Source organism: Manis javanica, chromosome 8, assembly GCF_040802235.1.
Source record: "Manis javanica isolate MJ-LG chromosome 8, MJ_LKY, whole genome shotgun sequence".
NCBI classification, from domain to species: Eukaryota; Metazoa; Chordata; class Mammalia; order Pholidota; family Manidae; genus Manis; species Manis javanica.
The window spans coordinates 61,106,176-61,126,479 of record NC_133163.1 but is presented as its reverse complement, the minus strand read 5'-3'; the positions used below and the strand labels follow the sequence as shown (position 1 = coordinate 61,126,479).

Below are 20,304 nucleotides of genomic sequence, written 5' to 3'. Positions count from 1 at the left end.
TCTAAGAAAGTATTTTTTAACTTATTTACTATAGTTATTGTCGATTTTCCTGATAGAAATGAATGCTCCATGAGATCAGAGGCTTTCATTTACTTTGTATACTTAAGTATCTACTGATGATATTAAAAATATTTGACAGTAAGTCAAAGATAGTTGCCAATCATAACATATGCCAGCTGTTTACAATTTGTATGGCTGTACCTATGCGTAGAGCTGAAAACCGGCTCTGGCTGTACACATGGTAACCATTGAATAAATATCTAGTGAGTGAATTGATACCACATATACAATTTAATGTCCTGCTTTCCCTGCTTAACACTTCATAAGCATGCTCCAGTACAGTTATTCTATAAATATCACATTAACACACAACATAAATTGCAATGCACAGATGCAGGATAATTTTCTTTACTTTTAATGTTGAATATTTAGGTTGCTTGCAGTTTTGCACTCTTATGAACACTGCTGTGAAAAATATTTTGTATAAGTATTTAACCATACGTAGCAAAAATTTATTTTCCAAATTTGTATTTTAAATAAAGCACATAGTTTTAAAAGCCAAATGATTCTATAAGATTTCTAATGAAAAATGACAGTCCACTTCCTCATCTTTTCTCTCCTTATTTCTGTCCCACAGAAGAAATCACTTTCAACTCCTTTTGCAATTTATTCCATATCTACACTATATTTCTACACAAAAGGTTATACTTTTAAAATTTTTTTCATTTTTAGTTACTTTTAATTGACTTCCTGCTACGAAAATAAAGATTTAGCTTTCCATCTTTCTGTTAAATCAGTGCTTAGTATTTATATGATTATAGTATTACATTTTTCAGACATCTCAGCAAGAATTATATTTTATGTCATAACCCAGTTAATACACAAACATATAAATATAAAACTAAATCAAAATGTGAGGAAGTAGTACATACTCTAGTAATATATCTGCACTCAGACACTTTAAATTCAATTTAATTTTTAAAAACTAATGCTGGTTGTTACTTTCTAAATCATGTAGGGGGACAGTTCTCCCATAGGTTTTTTGTATTTCTGCATGTTCTGTGAGCAGAGGCCCTAATGGCCTTTGTTCTGAACTAAGTCCTAAAAGATACTTGTTTGGGAACAGCCTTGGAAGATAGAGATTGTATCTCCCTCTGAAGCAGAGGGCAGATTTGTTTACTATCCAGTATAATAAAAAGAATGTCTCCCTTTCAGGCAGGTTTGCTTGCAGCATATTATAAAAGAGCTGACTCCCCTAAGCCTGGAGTTCTTCGGCCCTGATGCAGTCCCCATGTGAGCAGTATCCACCTGGCTCCCTCTGTGTGGCCCCATGGCGAACTGGGGGTAAAGACAACCAATGTAAACATAAAGCATATCCTGTGTGTTCTGTACCTGAATAAGTAAATTGTTCTGTCGTGACCTAGAATTCTGTCCTCGGCTAGTGTGCGTGAAACTGACAGGCTAATTTGTTAGCCTGAAAGTAGCATTAAAAAATCTCAAACCCATCACAATTCTTGAAAAATCACATTTTCTTTCTTTTTGAGTATTTTGTCTTTCTTACAGTTATAGACTAGACTTTTAGTTTGTACATTGTGTACCTAATTAGATACTGCTAGACATATAATTCTGTTAATACATTTTATATTAGGTATGAATATACTTATATATTAAGACCTAAAAATATTATCTCCCCCCTTTTTTTCTTTTTGAGAATCTGAACTGACTGCTTTATAGGACATTACTGGTCCTTGAACCTCCCTGCAGTGTCATTCTGTGGATTCTTTTAGTTTCTCCTACGTTGGATCACCAATACCTGGATCCCATTTTTCTCCTACTTGACTTATTTCATTTTGATGGAGCACATTCTCTAATAGTTTCCTAAATAAGGATACATGAGAGTTAAACACTTAAAGGATCCATGTTATTGCATCAGGATAGATTTCCAGAAACAGAGTGCTCGAATAACATTCTGAACGTTTAAATTCAGTTAATTTGGGGATATTGTGTAAGGCAGGGGTCCAAATGCTTTCTTTTACATGTGCATATCCAGTTGTATCTGCGCCATTTGTAGAAAGGACTACTCTTGTCCCATTCTGTTGTCATATGACACCTACCTCGAAAGTCAATTGACCATAAATATGATTTCAGTTCTGGACTCTCAATTCAGTTCCATTGATGTAGTATCCTTATGCCAATACCACACTATATTGATTATTATAGCTTTGTAGTAGATGTGACATCAAGACCTATGAGTCCTCCAGCTTTGTTTCTCTGTTTCAAGATTGTTTTGGCTATATCAGTTCTGATATTAATATTACTAGCTTAATGAATGACTGACAAATTTCTACTAATAACTGTGGTCTTAACAAGTTTGAATTGATCCACTTTATTAAATAGAAACCAGTTTTAAAACTGGTTATATGTATAATTTTGGTTCCTTTTTATAACATGGATTCTTAATTACCTTTTCAATTATTTTAATGTGTGCATGTTATTTTTCTACTTCTGAAGTCAATTTTGATGGTCTGTATATTTTGGTAGGAAAGCAGCCTATTTCCTCTAACTAACCAAATTTGGGATCATAGAATTAGAGATAATTATCTTAATTTATGAATCTCTTCTGTTCCTGTATATTACTGTCTCATCTGTTTTATGGCATATATTTGCTCTTTCTCTTTTTTTTTCTTATCCAATCTTTCCTAAAATTTGCCTGTTTTATTTTCTTTTAATAATGTGTTTGGTTTTACTTATCCTTTCAACTTGTTAAACTTTTCATTGTTGTTTACTTTTTCACTCTCATTATTCTCTTTTTGTGTTCTAATTTTGACAAGTTGTTTAGCTCACCTCAGCCTTCCTTTTTTTTTTTTTTTTTAGTAATATAATTTTAAGGCTATGCTATTTACTCTGACTATAATTCCAACTGTTTCATAGTTTGCGGGGAGATAAAATGCTCACCTTTTTTTTCTAGATAGATTCTTGATATTTTTTAGTTTTTGATTTTTTTTGATCCAGGCTAATGTAGAGATAATTTTATTATATTATGTTATAATGTATATTACAATTATAAACATATTATTAATTATAATGATAATTTAAATTCCTGTATTTTAAATGCAATAATGTTTCCTTCTCGCCAAGTAAATAATTTACTTTGAAAGGTTTCATCACGTAAATAAAGAAATTAGTCTGTTCACAGAGTATGAAGTTCAATATATAGGCAATTGAATTCAGTTTACACATTACTTAAGTATCCCATATCTAAGCATCTCACCATATTTCAGTTTTATAATTTTTTTCATGTATCTAGGAATTTCTTGCTTTATACATTTGTTTGCTTTATTCTCTGTTACCTAGATGTTTATGACTATTATATCTCCTTAGACTAAACATATACATTTCATCATTATTCCTCTTTGGACTGTTTAAGGCTTCATACGTCTAAGTCTTTTTCCAATATATGTATTACCATTATTGTCTAGTTCATTTGGACTGGTATAACAAAATATTGCAGACTGGGTAACTTATTAACAGTAGTTTCCACCCTAATGACCTAAGTACCTCTCAAAGACCCTACCTCCTAACACCAGTATCTTTCCAGGTTACTATTTTAACATTTGAATTTTGGGTTGATACAAACATTCAGACCTTAACAACTATTTTATTTCCTTTTTCCTTTTACATTTACATGGTGTAAGGGAGCTTCTCAGTAATTTTGCCATCCAGACTTTATTCATCCTTCACCTGATTCTTGTAACCCTGGTCCTCCTATAAAAAAACAACTTTCTCCAGTCATCAGATGTGGTTTGGTCAGAGGTGATGCAGCTGTGGTCTCTGGCCTCACATATCAGAATGTGGAATCCAGCAGACCACAGGGATTATTTTAGAAATGGGCATGTGTACCCTGGAAGCCAGTGATTCCAGGGTTTTCTTTCTCTATATTCTTATGCATATATTTGAAACAAAAGGTAAAGTAACTTAACAATATGTTCTTTAGTGCCTAAGTGGCCATATATATAATGGGAAGTATAGTGAAAGGAAATTAGCTTGAGAAGGGAGAAAATGATACCAGATCTTGTATAGGTTGTAGTTCAGATCATTGAATTTTATGGGAGTAGTATTCATAGGTCAGAGTTAAAAGAAGAGAAATAAATGGAAAATGAGTAATTTCCAACATTTCAGTATTAGTGCACAAAAATAAATGGTTCACTAAGAAGAAAACAAATACTACCATTTGCAACAATATGGATGAAACTAGAGGGTATTATGCTCAGTGAAATAAACCAGGCAGAGAAAGACAAGTACCAAATGATTTCTCTCATTTGTGAAATACAACAACAAAGCAAAATTGAAGGAACAAAACAGCAGCAGACGCACAGACTCCAAGAAGGGACTAACAGTTACCAAAGGGGAGGGGTGGCGGAGGTTGGATGGGGAGGGAGGGAGAAAGGGATTGAGGGGTATTATGATTAATATATATAGTGTGGTGGGGGTTGTCACAGGGAAGACAGTGTAGCACAGAGAAGACAAGTAATGACTCTGGCATCTTACTATACTGATGGACAGTGACTTTAATGGGGTATGGGGCAGACTTGATAATATGGGTGATTGTAGTAATTACAATGTTTTTCATGTGAAACCTTCATAAGTGTATATCAATGATACCTTAATCAATCAATAAATAAAATGGTTCACAAAGCAGACTGAGAAGGAATAGTTAGCAAGATAAAAGGATGACCAAGAGATTGTGTTATGATAGAATTTAGAATAGAATAAAATTTCATGATGGGAGTGGGTCAGTGTCAAATGCTGTAGAGAAGTCAGATAAAATCAAAAGTGTCCATTTGGCAAGCAGGAGAACAGTGGTAGCTTCATCATTGCAATTCAGTTCAGTGGTTAATGGTGTTAGCCTTGAGTAAATTGCAGAGCAAAGGAAAAGTTTACAAGTGGAAAGATAGAATATTTTTTGAGGAGCTCATTCATAAAGTAAAAGTACAAGGGTTAGTACAGTGTGAACTTAACATTGAGGATGATTTATTTTAAAGAATGGGAGTATAACAAACATTTTCTCTACCATTCTCCTTTACATAAGAAATTTGATGTGTGGCTCTCTAGCCAAAAGCTAGCTATTGACAACATACATGGCCTGGTTCAAAAAGATTGGAAGGTCTGATAATTTAATGATTTGAAATTGGGAAACGTTAATAATTGGGAAACTGAGATGTAACAGGCCACTCAGCTTTGAATGCTGAGCAAACAATTCTGAGGTAGGCCTCAGGTCATATATCAGCTATAGGCCTTGTGCAATCTGATGTTATGAAGCAGCCAGTTGGAAAAATTGGAGCTAATGCATTAAAAAACACAAAATTCTGAACAAGGGAAATGGAGAGAGATTCTGCCCTGGCTTCCAACAGCATTCTGTTCCCACACCAGATTTTGTTTTCCACACAGTAAATTTTTTCTTGACAAAGTCAAGAAAACAAGACTCTCAGGTAGACCAGGTTTGTAGTCTTTGCAAATCAAATGGGGAATTGCTGTGACAATAATTCATTATAGGTGCTCTGAAATGAACAGTTATGCTGAAGGGTGGCTCTGTGATAATAGCACCAGATATAGTCAAATCATCAAGGCCCGTAAAAGCTCAAGTCCATCAAGACACAACAAAAACTAATGAGGTTCCATTGAAACAACTGTGAACCTCTTACAGGGAAGGAATACTGAATTACCATGGAAAACTTCTGAAGATATTATCAGTGGCAAACCACAAATGTAATACTTGTGAATACTTACATTTAATTTAAATTGCTCTTAACATTGGTTGTAATGTTTTTCAGATCTTGAGTTCCACAGTATTATCTTAGGAATTTGTGATTTTATTTTGACACATAAATATAGAAATATAGAATTATATTGCATGCATCCCTACTGTCTTATACATTTTTTAATATGCCAAAGTTAATCAATATGAATACTTAAATGAAGACATACACTTTCAGTAGGAAACTGAATTTTAGGCATACCAAGCAGATTTGTCATTATGTGAGCCAACTTGAAGTAGATCTGGGATCACTCTGTCATTGGACCTGGTATTTCCTCTCACTGAAATGCCCTCTGTCACCTATTGCTGTACTTCCTTTGCCCAAATAGTACCTACACATCCTTTCTTCAGTTGGCCATAGTCCTCTTGTCTGTTGCCAACTGGAGAGGGATTTGGGTGATAGACAAATTGTTTTAATAACAAATCAAGCACCGACCTGAGAAGAAATAGAGTATGTGAGAAACGGTTCTCCCAAAGATATACTCCCAGGCCTTTCCTGTCTCTGCCCACACCAACAGTACCTTCAGTCCTACTTTCCCCGTGCCGCCTTCTCTCACCTCGTTATCTCCTCCCATTTTTTCCTGATCTATTGAGTTTTGGTATTATAATGGCCAAGATGTAGAAGAGCAGATGTCCATGATATATTGTTAGAAGCAATACCATGGATACTATTGAAAGCAACAACAGTCCACTCGGTTGCTTGTTAGGTAATAAGTATAGGTAATGGTTCTTAACAGAGGCATGTATTAGAACCGTCAAAAGAATGTTTACAAAATAATAAATCTGGACCTGACCCAAAAATATCTTACACTGAATTTGAAAACTTGCTGACAAAGACGTGGTGTTTGAAAGTAAAATAGGGACAGAATGTTTCCCCAGACTTATTTTGGGCCCATGGATGTGTTGTTTTTGGTAATAATACATTTATTGCCTACCAATTGTGCTTAATTTTGGTTCTGTTGAATTTTCTACTTGATTTCGGTAGTGGGCTGTTACCGGTTTTTGGTGGTATCTTTAGTTTTAATTTTTTTTAAGTGCTTTCTTGGTTCTTTAGGGGTAATTCAATGAGGCTATATACAGAGGACCCTAGTCAAATGAAATTTTTCTCTTTCATTTTCAATATTGTAAATTGTACACAAGGTTATACCTTATGTGATTTGGAATAAGTGACATATTAAATATCCTTGTGAATTGTACATGATAATACTGTGAAAAGTGTATTGCAAAATCCAGATGGCTATTTAGAATACTATGAGATTCTATTTGTTTTTGAGCATTACATGTTTTTTCTAACCTAAAAATATACATTAAGAAAACAAATTTTAGACTGTCAAATCAACTAATTTACTTTGACTATTAAGGAAATGTGTTTCTGATCTGAGGCATGATGAAAAGGAGTTAAGTCCTTCATTAGAGATAACATAGTATTCTCAATAAAACTAATTATACTTAACAATGTAGTTTTCTGTAACCAAGCAAATCCTTATTCTAGTAGCATTTTTGACATGAATGTTTTTTCAGACACAATTTTTAGTAATGCATCTATAGAATTTTAGCATGTCAATTATTATTTAAAAAATGAATACTCACAAATTGACAGAGGTACTGTTTGCCCTCTCTACCAAAATGACATTATTGTTTTGTTCAGTGCTGGTTAGTTTTCCTGTTATGTTGGTGCATTAAAACAGATATTAAATTTTATCATTAATTCAGTGCCTGGTCTCTCATCAAATCCCCTTAATTACAAATTGACTCCAAGGATTAGACAGCATGGATTTTAATTTTAACTGAAACAAAAAAAAGGCATCTTGAAAAATCACTCTTCCTAGTGACTCATAGACACAGTTTAAAAGATGCTATAATTTATTTCTCAGTATTTAAAGTTTGCTACAAAAAGCCTATCAACATTTTTATTCTTATATTTATGTTAAATATGTATTGTAGAATATATTTCATAATCTTGAAAATACTGTTTTCAGGTAAATATCAGCCTTAGGAATTTTGATAACTTGGAGCCCTCTCTTTAGAAACCATTAATTTTGAATCTTTCACAACCAAAATTGTATCTGAATGACATATTATCTTGTGTTTCTACTTCCTTAATAATTTCACAAAACCGTTTTTTATACTTCATGGAATTATTTCAAATACAATCCAGAATCCCGTTTCTGGTATTATTTGTAGCATATGACTAGTTAAATCTTCCATGTCCTTTTGATACTTGCTACTCTAAGTCCAGAATCATTTTTATATATTTTACTTTGAGCATTTCTGTTCTTTGTACAAGTGCCAGTTTTTAAAATTGACTTATTACATAAATTCATTTTAAACACTAGAAATGATTAGTGTTTAAAATGATTTTTTTTAGATTTTTACTAGAATGAGAAGATGAAATTAAGTCATAATCATAGTGATCAAAAAGTACATTTGTCCATTATATTTTTGCTCCATTATATGATGATAAGCTTTTAACTCTGAGGTGCCTTTTCAGAAATTCAGTTATTATTATGAATAGTTTCTGGAATCTCATTTGTGTTAGTCACCTATGTAGATTTTTGTTAGGTACATATTTCAGGTATTCATTTTACTTTTAGAAAGACCAAGAAAGAACTGTTAATAAACCTTAACTATTCTATAGTAAATCATTTGGTTTTTAATAAATTCTGTTGTGTTAATTGCCTCCTCCTTTTGAAAGGTTGCAAAATATAAGTAATTGTGTTCTTCCCAGTTAAGCAAATATTGTACAACTTACGTTTTTGTAAATTTGACTTTTAAATAGCATTCCTTTGGGCTTTGTTATTGTTGCTGTTAAAGATTTTTTATATGCTAAAAGATATTTAACATCCAAATGAGCTCAGCTCATCCTGACAGAGGAAAGAAAAAATTGCCTAGGAACAGATTGTTTACGTAATATTAGATGGTAATATAAACCAACAGAAGCAAGGAAATTAATGTCTGAGTCTGACCCACTGCCCTTTCCTTGCTGCTTTGTGCCCACAGGTATTGTGTGTGTGCTGTGATACCCAAGTACAGTGGGCTCAGTCAAAACTGTCAACTTAATTCTAAATTTCTTCACTTTGTTGGTTTATGTCACAACTTAACATTATTATTTTGTCCCTAAATGTTGTATAATGTCCTTCACAGGTGAGACAAAGCAATGCCTAGGTGGATCTGAACATGATGGAAAAGTTTATTTCCTTTTCTCTCATTTACAGTTGATTGCCTTTGATTAGCCAAATATCATGCAGCTCTGATATTAGTTCTTCACATTTTTGAAAAAGTAAAATGAAAAAATCATGAAGTATCTGAGGAAATTTTTGGAAAAAACTCTTGTTCACTCTTAATTTTTATTCCTGCTGATAAATTCTGTCTATTATTTTGAAAGGCACATATCTCCCTTTGTAAAGAGTTTACAACAATGAGAAATTTCTGATGTTTTATTATGAATATTCATATACCAAGTCTGATTTCACAGAGCAGTTGTTATATGAATTGCACAAAGAAATTATATGTGGAATTCTGAGGGTTGGGCTAAACCTCCCAAAAATAACCTCCAAGATTAATTTGGAAACTAAGAGGTCCTTGGCCATTCTCTCAACAGCGCCTGTTTCTTGATGATTATGGTAAAATAAATAATTCATTCACTTTGTTTTTAAATTCATTCATTAGGTAGTAGCCCATCGATTATTAATGAATGTTTTGGGGGGCTGTTTTATATAATTATAGGGGTAAGTAATATTTTAGTATTAGAAAATTGATTCCATGTATAAATATAAATTCCATTTCTGTAGCAGTTTCAAAATTATTTTGCTTATCTGTTTTTCTCTGTAAACGATTTCTACCCCTACTATTAGGACATAGTTTTGTAAAAGAGAATTACATATTTTCAAGCCTTAATTTTTTCTAAGTCTAAATCTTTTCTTATATGGTAACCAAAGGCACATGACTACTTTTTTTTTTTCTTTTAAGATTCTTACTTACTTCTGGTTTCTGTGTTAACCCATACAGGAACAGATCAGATACTTTCTGGGAAAAGTATGTGACAGAATAAACTATCAAAACTTGGTGAAACAAAAGATTTTGCTCTTAGAAACTAAAGAAACTGCCATAAAATATGGTGGAAGAAGGAGTGTATGGTTAGGGTGGGTGGAAACTTTTTAAGAAATTGTACTTTTTACTTTGTGCTATTAATATTTAATTGGCTACATTTAAAAGTAGTGAAAAAAATGAACTATTTGCTAGAGCTTTGCGAAACAATACTTTAAGCTCTTACTTATTTTGAGGTGTTGAAAGGTGAAACATTTGACATTTTCTTTTCGGGCATTGCTTTAAAAAACAGAGGGCGGGAAAGAGGCGTTGCCACATCAGAGTTAAGGGTGTTTGTGGTTGTCCTTGACAGCAGCTCTAGTTTTAAAACACCTGTGTTTACTTTCCAGCTTTTCAGAATCTGCCTGAAAGTGGCCTAAGAATGGCACAGGCCTTCATGATGGCTAGGCTTTTTATCATACAGAAAAAGAACTAAACTTTATACTTTGGTTTTCTGTTGCAGGCTTTTACTTCTCTTTACTTTATACATTTTGTCTCTTCATGTACTTACATGTATACATAAGATACTGATTTATGTAATCCATAGATTATAACAAAGCCATTCATTTTTATAGATATATTTTGCTTTTTTGTTCACTAACTAGTAAAAGCTAGTGAAAGCTGTTGTTTTATTGTACAAATGTATTTTCATTCATAATTTAAAGAAGTTTGTGAAGAAATTAAAATGAATATGTAAATATCTTTTGGAGAGACATTAATGTGGCCCAACATTTATTATATTATTTTGTTAATTTATTGTCTTTAGTAGTAATTTCTCAATCCTTCTATGTAAATTTTTTGCTTTATAGGGATTTTTTTTTAACATTTTTGTAATTCTATAAATGCATTTTCTATTTAGGCTAAAATATGTCTTTAGGGATTTGGATATAGGTTGATGTTTCAACTTATCTATCACTGCTTAGCTGATCATTGCTTCCAATTAGAGATGTGATTTATAAATAATTATGTTGTATAATTCTTATTGTTTTATAATATTCAAGTAGCACCTACATATTATATATGCTTTATTATTCTCAAATTTGAGATATTCCTAGCTGTGATAGTTTGGTTTAATAAAATTTAGTTTTTACTGATTTGTTTCAGTATATTTTTGTTTTTAGATCTCTTAATTGTTTATTACAGTAGACAGAAGCCTGATAACATATATTCTGTGTTGTATTCCTTTTATGTTCAAATTCTTGATTATAGTACATGACATTTCCATGAGATTACAGTTAATGTTAAGTCTGGTTGATATGTGAAAGGAATAATTCTGTCTTTTGGTAAGAGATTGGGGTTCTTTATTTCCCCATATGACTAATTCTTAAAATTTTGTGCATTTAAACCCTTTTAAGAAGTCAATGCCAATTTCAAGTCTTCCTAGAAAAACATACATACACAGAAATTTGCATATGGTTTCAAGATGTTTGTTTCCCTTCCAAGCCCATCCCTGTGCCCCCCCAAGTTAAGAACCCCTATTCTAGGTCTTACTTTCTTTAATAGTTGTTAATTCTTTAGATAGTTGTTTAAGTAGGGGTTAATCAAGTCTATCACAGAGAATCACTGAGTCAACTTATTAAGTGCTTACTTAGTGCAAATTACCATTAGGAATTGAACAACATAAAGCAATAACTGATTTTTACCAGCTTTAAACATAAATAGTATAATATTAAATAAATATATATTAGATATACTTCATATCCTATGATGACTGTACATATGTCAGAGTCCTAATCCCAACACCTCAATGGATTTGAAATAAAAATGATAATGGCATAAATTACATGACAAATAACAAATACTTTAACAAGGATTTATAATAATTTTGTATTGTATTTAGTTGAACATGGATCAGAAAAATGAAACCTGTTTTGGTCAGATGAAGTTTTTGAGGAAGAAGAATAATTTCAATTAAAGTATTCAATTTTCATTCTTTTCTGTGGCTACTGATGAGGAAGTAAGAGGGTGAAAAGCTTCTGTTAGTGTGTTTGTCTCCAGAAACTCAAATTGCTCAACTTAACTCAGGAAACTTGATACAGGATTTCCACTGGGTATGTCAATTTTGTCTTGGTGGCATTCTCATTAGACAGTAGTATATACCTTTATATACATATAATTGTATATTGTATGTATATGTAAATGAAAAAGCTTCGAGTCAGCAGCAGACTGTTAGTGACCTCAGTTTCAGTTTAATTAATATACAATTATATGTTGTTAATATAAGATTTATAATGCCTTAATGATGATTTAATGTATGGATTTGTCTTAACACACTTTCAATTTCCTAGTTATAAGACCATAGTTCTCTATACATATACAAGGTTTCCTCAATCTTGAACTATCAGTCTTAATGTTTGGAATGTATTTATTATAAAATATGGTGTTTTAAAATTCATATATCTCTAAAACTAATATTTTCCCATGTAATTTTAAAGGGAAAATGGGAAAAATTTAAGATCCAAAAGACACTCAAAATTTAAATAAGACTTAAGACAGAAATTAAGATAATTAAACCAAGAAGAGAGAAGCCAAAGATGTGGCTTGTAACTATGTAAATGTATCATAATGTAACATGGGAAATTATATGCAGTTGACCCTTGATCAACAGAGTTTAGAACTGTGCAGGTTCTCATATACATAGATCTTTTTCAATAAATGTGTTGAAAATTTTTTTTGAGATCTGAGATAATTTGAAAAATCATTTTCTTTTCTCTAGCTTACTTTATTGTAACACATACATAACATACAAAATATATGTTAATTGACTGTGTTATTAGTAAAACTTCCAGTCAGCAGAAGACTTAGTTTTTGGGGAATCAAAAGTTATACACAGTTTTTCAACTGCCCAGGAGGTCTGCACCCCTAATCCCTGCACTATTCAAGTGTCAAATACATTATTTCATGTCCAATTTTTAAAAGTAAGCATGAACAGAAAAAAATACTAAATCAGTGATGAGGAAAAGTCATTAAGTAACAATTCCTAAACAATGTAACACCTTAAAGAATATAGTTAGACTCATCCTTTTAGGATTGAAAATAAAACTTGAGTTAATTATCATTACTGGAGAATCATGTTTTTTGTTTAAAAGAGAATTGAGGCATATGATTTCACTTAATTGTGGAATATAAAAATGAAGCAAGACAGAAGGAACAAAATAGCAATAGACTCATAGACACATGGAAGACACTAGTAATTACCAAGGGGGAGGGGTTGGGAGGGCAAAGGGGACAAAGGAGCACAGTAATTTGCAATCACAATATAAGTTGGTCATGGGGACAGTAGTACAGAATGGAGATAATATATGCAATGATTCTGTAACATCTTACTACGTTGATAAATAGTAACTGCACTAGAGAGGGTGAGGATTTAATAATATGGGTAACTGTTGAACCACTGTGTTGTATCTTTGAAACCAACGTAAGATTGTATATCAACATACTTTAATTTTTAAAAAAGAGCAAGTTGAGGCATAAGCACCTATAAATCTTTTTCAACTTTTATTAACTACTGTTCAAAAATATATTAATACATTTGCTTACCATAGTAAATTTGTAAACTTAACATAATTGTGTTAGATAAGGTTGGTTGTTTCAACGGTCAGAAAAATCACACCCAAACTTGCGTAAAGAAAAATAAAACTTGTATTCACAACTGAAAGACCAAGAATAGGACTTACTCTCAGAGATTACTTTTTGTTCATTTCTTATTTTTTATTTCAGTCAACTTTGTTGAGGTATAATTCACATACAATAAATTGCATCCATCGTAGGTGCACAGGTCAACGTATTTTGACTGATTTGTGTCCACCATAAGGAAGATACAGAACATTTCAATCATTCCAACCAAAAATTGTTTGTAGTGCTTTCCAATCTATCCATCCATCCACTCCTGACCCCAGTAATCCCTGATCTACTTTTTGTCACTATAAATTCATTTACATTTTCTAGAATCTTATATTAATGGAATCACATGATACATGCTCTTTTGTGTCTGGCTTCTTCCAGCCTGATGCTTTTGAGATTCATCTATGTTGTATGTATGTGGTTCATTCCTTTTTTAACTTCAGGAGAGTCTTGCTTAGGACCCCAAAATGTGTTTTTCTATCTCAATTTTGTTTGCTTTTCTCAATGTATTGGCTTAATTTTCAGGTTATTTGGAAGTAGCAGCTTTGACCTATATGCTTCCCAGTTGAAGTCTAGAAGGAAAAACAAATTATCAAAAATAGAAATCCTAGAATTGGATCTTAACTTGGATTAGACTACTAGGGTCATGTGCATATTCACTTATTTCTTAAATAATTACTGTGGCCAAAGGAATGAAATGCTCTGATTGCCTTAGGACAGTTGAGGTCTGTTCCTAAGTTTGTGAGTGGAGAAAGATGGTGGGATGGTTCATTTTTATGTGTTTGACTGAGTCCCATGACGCCCCGACATTTGGCTAGATGTTATTTCTGGATGTGTGTTTGGGAAAATTTCCACATGACGTTAACATATAAATTAGTGAACTCAGTAAAGCAGATTGCCTACCAAATCTGCCTGGGTGAGCATCATGCAGTCCTTTTAGGGCCTGAATAGAACAAAAGGCAGAGGAAAGGAGAATTTGTTCCTTTTCTGTCCAACTGTTTGAGCTGGGACATTAGTCTTCTCCTGCACTTGGACTGGGATTTACACTAATCAGCTTCCCTTGTTCATAAGCTTTCAGTCTCAGGCTGGGGCTTAAAACATTGATTCCTATGGTTCTCAGGCCTTCATACTCAGACTGAACTACACCATTAGCATTCCTGGGTGTCCAACTTGCAGACAGCAGACTGTTGGATTTCTTAATCAGAACCCTATTGGTTCTATTTCTCTGGACTATTAATTCTCTGACTAACACAGATGGTTTTCCAAAAGAAATTTGAAATATTATTTTACCAGAAGAACTAAGAAAGAATAAAGGGTAGTAAAACAAACCCAAAACAGATTTCCACTGTAAAAACAGGACTAAAAAAACTTATGTAGGCTTATGCAGTTTTACTAACTGTATTTAATTTCTATTCCTTACCTTTTCAAGTTTTGAGAAAGATAATCACAAATTTATGTATATGTGAATATGTATACATTCATGTGTTTATATATACACATACACATATATATTATGGCTAGTCATATGGTTTACATGGAATATATCTGTTTTTCAGACTGTTTGGTAATCTAGGTCTTTCTTTATTCTTTTTCCCATCTATTCTTATAGTACATTATCTACATTCTGTCTTCTGAGCCTTGATTTTTTTATTCTTAAGAATCCTTTATTCATGCAAAAAAAACCCGTGTCTGTTTTAAAATAAAAGGCTTTAGCTTCTGCTTCTGGATGGGATTGAGTAGTTTATAACATTCCAACACTCCATTTGAGAACAACTAAGAAAAATCATTTGTTTGAAGGCATCAGAGAACTGTTGGGGCAATGAAGTGGCCAATGCAGTGGAAGCAGAAACTTGAAAGTAGAGCTAATTTCTGTAGCCACTTCCTGTGAGCATTTGTTATTTACAGGCAGAAATCTGAAAATTCCATTTTTATGAAAGGCCACTTCTAAGATACAGAAAAAAAGCAAATTTTTGGTGACAATGTTGAAGAGAGTGGGTATCAAGCACACATCCAGTAGTGCCTTCAGGACATCTGGGGCTGCACAGGTTAGATTAAAAACATAAACAGAAAGTCTCTGAAAAGCAGGATGGACTTCATAGCTGGTTCTATGAGAACTGGAGACTGCAAACTGGCATCTACACTGTATAGGTCTTCTTTGAATTAAAAGAGACCAGCCCCTACTCCATCTGTCTGAAATAGGTAAGCTGAACCTCCAAAATATAAAATAGCTCGAATCTCTACTATTATTTTACACACAATGGCATTTAGTTGAAAATTACTAAGCACACAAAAAAATAAGGCCAAATGGCCCAGAATAAGAAATGCACATTATATAAACTAACCCAAAGTTGATCCAAATTTTAGAGTTAGATGGATAAGAACTTAATAATAGCTATGATTAAATTATTCAAAATGGTAAAGGAAATGAAGAAGAAAGTAGATAAGTAGATTAAACATTTCACCCAAAAAGAGGAATCTCTATATAAGAATTTAATGGAAATTCTAGAATCAAAAAGGACAATATCTGAAATTACAAGCTTATTAGATGGGTTTAACAGCAGAAAACAGGATTAGTATACTAGATAACAGGTTGGCAGTAAATTTTTAAATTAAAGCAGAGAAATAAAAGGGAATCTGAGGAGAAAAGAAAAACATAACTGAGAATACAGATGTGATTTAAACAGTCCAATACATGTGTAATTGGAGTCCCTGGAGGTGATGAGGAAGACAATGGAACAGAAGCAACAGTTGAACAGATAATAGACAAGAGTGTTCCAAAACTGATGGAAGACTTTTGTACCACAAATTCACGAAGCTGCAAGAACTCCAAGTAGGATAAATAAACAAAGAACAGACTTCACACAACATAGGAAAAGTGATGAACTTAAGAGACAAGGAGAAAATCCTAAAAACAGGCTAAGGAAAAAGGTGGTTCAAAGAACGTGACTGACTGCTGGACTGCTGCATTCCCAAAAGAGATAAATGAACACAGAAGGCAGTAGAATGACATTACTAAAACACTGAGAAAAACCTAACAATATATAATTCTTTACCTATTTAATATCCTTCAAAGTAGAAAGTAAAATAGAAACATATAAACATAGAATTAGTCACTTGCACATAGTATTGAAAGAAATGGTAGATGGAGTTTTTCAGGCAAATGGAAAATGATACCAAACAAACAGAAATGTAGGAAGAAATCAAAAGCAGCTAGAAGCATACATGTATTGGCAAACATTAAAATATTGACTTAATGTAGCCTATTCAGAACAATAATAAAATGTCTTCCAAGGTTAAAATATATGTGTAATTAAAACGCATGTCAGTATCACTTTATCTCTGAATAAAAATTTCTGCCTTGCTCTCTTAAAAAATAAAATAAAACACATGTCAGGATAACATTAATGCCTGTAAGTGGGTACTAGACTTAAAATGTTCTAAGCATTACTGGGGAAATGATAAAAATAACTTCATATTAGTTAAAAGTCAGGAAAATGAGTTAGAATCTCTAAGATAATCATAAAAAGGTGTTAAACATTGTATATTTAAGAAATAATAGAAGGGGTGTATGGTATAATTTGGATAATTCAATAATCCAAAGGAAAATAGAGACATGAAAAACATGGGTCTGATAGAAACCAAGATTAAAAGAGTAAAAATAATTGTAAAGACAAGGATAATTTGTTTAATCAAAACAACTAAATGTTCCCATTAAAAAGTAAACATTGTCATACTACATAGTAAAACCCAACTATGTACTCCATACAAGAAACACTCCTTAAATTATAATGGCACTTATATAAATTATAAAAGGTTGGAAGTCAAGGATGAAAAAAGAAACACTATTATATGTTAAAAGAAAGATAAAGTAAACACTCCAGGGCATGAATATACATGATATGTTGAACAAATAGAAAGAAATATGACTGGAACATAGTGACTAGTGGGGAATAAATACATAAAATAAGATCTGAAAATTTTGTGGCATCTCTGTTTGCAGATATGATCTTACATGTAAAAAACCCTAATGATTCCAGCAAAAAACTGTTAGAGCTAATGAATGCATTGCAGCAAAGTAGCAAAATTCCAAATCACACACAAAAATCAGTTCCATTTCTATATACTAACAATTAACAATCTAAAAAGGGAGTTATGAAGACAATTCCATTTATAATAGCATAAAAAAGAATAAAATACTAGGAAATTAATTTAACCAAGGAAAGGAGACAGTTGTACAATGAAAACTATGAAAAAAATTGCTGAAAGAAATTAAAGATGTAAAATGGAAACATGTCCCACATTCATCAATTGGAAGCCTTAATACTGTTAAGACATCACTATTACCCAGAGCATATGGATCAGTGCAATCCCTATCAAAATCCTAATGACATTTCATGCAGAAATAGAAAAACCTGTCCTAAAATTCATATGGAATCTCAAGGGACTCCAAATAGCCAAAACAATCTTAGAGAAGAAGAACAAAGCTGGAGTACTCAGTTTTATTTCAAAACTACTACAAAGCTACAATAATCAAAACAGCATGTTAAATCAACTCAAAATGGATCAAAGACCTAAATATAACACCTAAAACCACAAAACTCTTAGAAAAAAACATAGGACAAAAGCTTCATGACATTGAACTTAGCAATGACTTCTTGGATATGACTCTAAAAGCACAGGCAACCAAGAAAAAATTGGTAAGCTGGACTTCTTAAAAGTTTTTCAAGTTTGCACATCAAAATACAATGCCAGCAGTTAAGAAGGCAACCCACAGAATGGGAGAAAATATTTGCAAATCATATTAATAGGAATTGGTAATCCAGAATATACAGAGAACTAAAACACAACAGTCTAAAACCAAACAACCCAGTTAAAAACTGGGCAATTGCACATTCTCCAAAAAAAGATATACAAATAGTAAGAACATTAAAATATACTCAGCATCACTAACTGTTAAGGAAATTTAGTCAAAACTCCAGTGATATATACAACCTCACACCCATTACAATGGCTACTATAAAAAATAAATAAATAAAAGCCAGTAAAAGCCCTGGTGAGTATGTGGAAAGACTGGAATCGTTGTGCACTGTTAGTGGGAATGTAAAATAGTGCAGCCAGTATGAAAAAAGTATGGTATTTCTAAAAAAAAATAAAAATCGAATTCCCCTATGATCCAGCAATTCCACTTCTGCATATATACCCAGAAAAATTGAGAGCAGAATATTAAAGAGAGATTTTTACACCCACATTCATAGCAGCACCACTCACAGTGGCTAAAACATGGAAGCAACTCAAGTGTCCATGGATAAGTAAAAAGGTAGTGCATATACATAAATGAGTATCATTCAGCCCTAAAAATGAAGGAAATTCTGAAACATGCTGCAACATAGATGAATTTTGAAGTCATGGTAAATGAAATATGCCAGTCATGAAAAGGCAAATACTGTATGATTCCACTTACATTGAAAATCGTAGAAACAAAGTAGAATGGTAGTTGTCAGAGGCTTGGGGGCAGGGGAGAATAAGGAGTTGTTATTTAATGGACAGAGAGCTTCAGTTTTAACATGATACAAAGAACAACAGAGATGGATGATGGTAATCGTTGCCAACATTATGAAAGTATTTAATACTGCTGAACTATATACTTAAAAATAGTTAAAGATAATACATTTTATATATATTTTACCACCATTTTTGAAAATTGAGGGGGGAAATGTAAGCTGGAGCTTTATTACGTTTTTAGAGTGTCCTTTGCATTGATAAAGAGTTTGGATTTTATGGTAAGTGTAAATCAATGGTGACTAATATCAAATAAGAGATGTAATTTAAGGCTTATGAAGATTACTGGCTACTATGTAGAACAGAGTCTGTAAAGGGATAAGAATAGAAGCAGGGAGAACCATTAGGAGCCTATTGTATTCATTTAGACAAGAGATGATAATGGCTTAAATTAAGGTGCTGGAAGTAAAGAGAGAATTAGATGGGTTGAAGCATCTAGAGGGTATTACGCCAACTGAAATAAGCCATGTGGAGAAAAATGAATACCATATAATCTCACTTATTTGTGGAATATAAAAGCAAAACCAGATGAACAAAATAGGAGTAGACATAGACACTGAGAAGTGACTGGTGGTTACCGTGAAGGAGGGGTTGGAGTCGGTGGGTGGGAAGGGTAAGGGGGATAAAGGGGCACAAAAATTCTCAGTCATAGCATAATTGGCCACACGGATGGTAGTAGAGCAGGAGAATATAGCCAATGCTTCTGTAAAATTTTCCTATGTTGACAGATGGTAACTGCACCAGTGGGGGTGAGAATTTAATAATATGGGTAACTGTTAAACGACTGTGTTATATACTTGAGCCAAAAAAGATTAAATATCACCTATACTTCAGTTTTAAAAAATTCCTAAAGCACTCTGAAAAAAAGAGATTTCTTATCAACAGCTGAAAGTACTTGTATATTTGTATCATGTGTTTGGATATCATAGCGATGGTGATAGTGTTTATCGAGGGGTTTGGGAGAGTAACTTTTAAGGGAAAGAGAAGAATAAAGTATGAGTGCACTGGCTTTAGGCTGGGCAAATGGTGGTACTATAATTGAGATTGGAAAGATGAGAAGAAACAGTGGAATTCAAACTTTTTCACTGGACTGTGTTAGTTTTAATATTAAACACCAGTTAGGTACTCAAGTTTGGAGTACTCAAGTTTGGAGTTCTCAGGGATAAATTTTTACAATGATTTCTATATATGGTGTATAGGCCATAGGATAGATTACAGTA

At 32.6% G+C, this 20,304-nt stretch overlaps 1 protein-coding gene across 20 annotated transcripts in view; it reads left to right on the top strand.

Moving 5' to 3' along the window:
* Nucleotides 1-20,304, top strand: part of MIPOL1 (mirror-image polydactyly 1) — a 321,127-nt gene that overhangs the window by 157,881 nt on the left and 142,942 nt on the right. For 3 of the 20 annotated variants that reach the window (XR_012120545.1, XM_017669159.3, XM_037025509.2), the window contains one exon: nt 1,216-7,527. The exons of the other annotated variants lie outside the window; for them this stretch is intronic. Coding sequence is in view for 2 of the 3 variants with exons in the window: in XM_037025509.2 (XP_036881404.1) it covers nt 1,216-1,297 (82 nt within the window). In the remaining variant the exon portion in view is untranslated. Of the gene's footprint in view, nt 1-1,215; nt 7,528-20,304 lie in introns of those variants that run through there. 20 annotated transcript variants of the gene reach the window in all.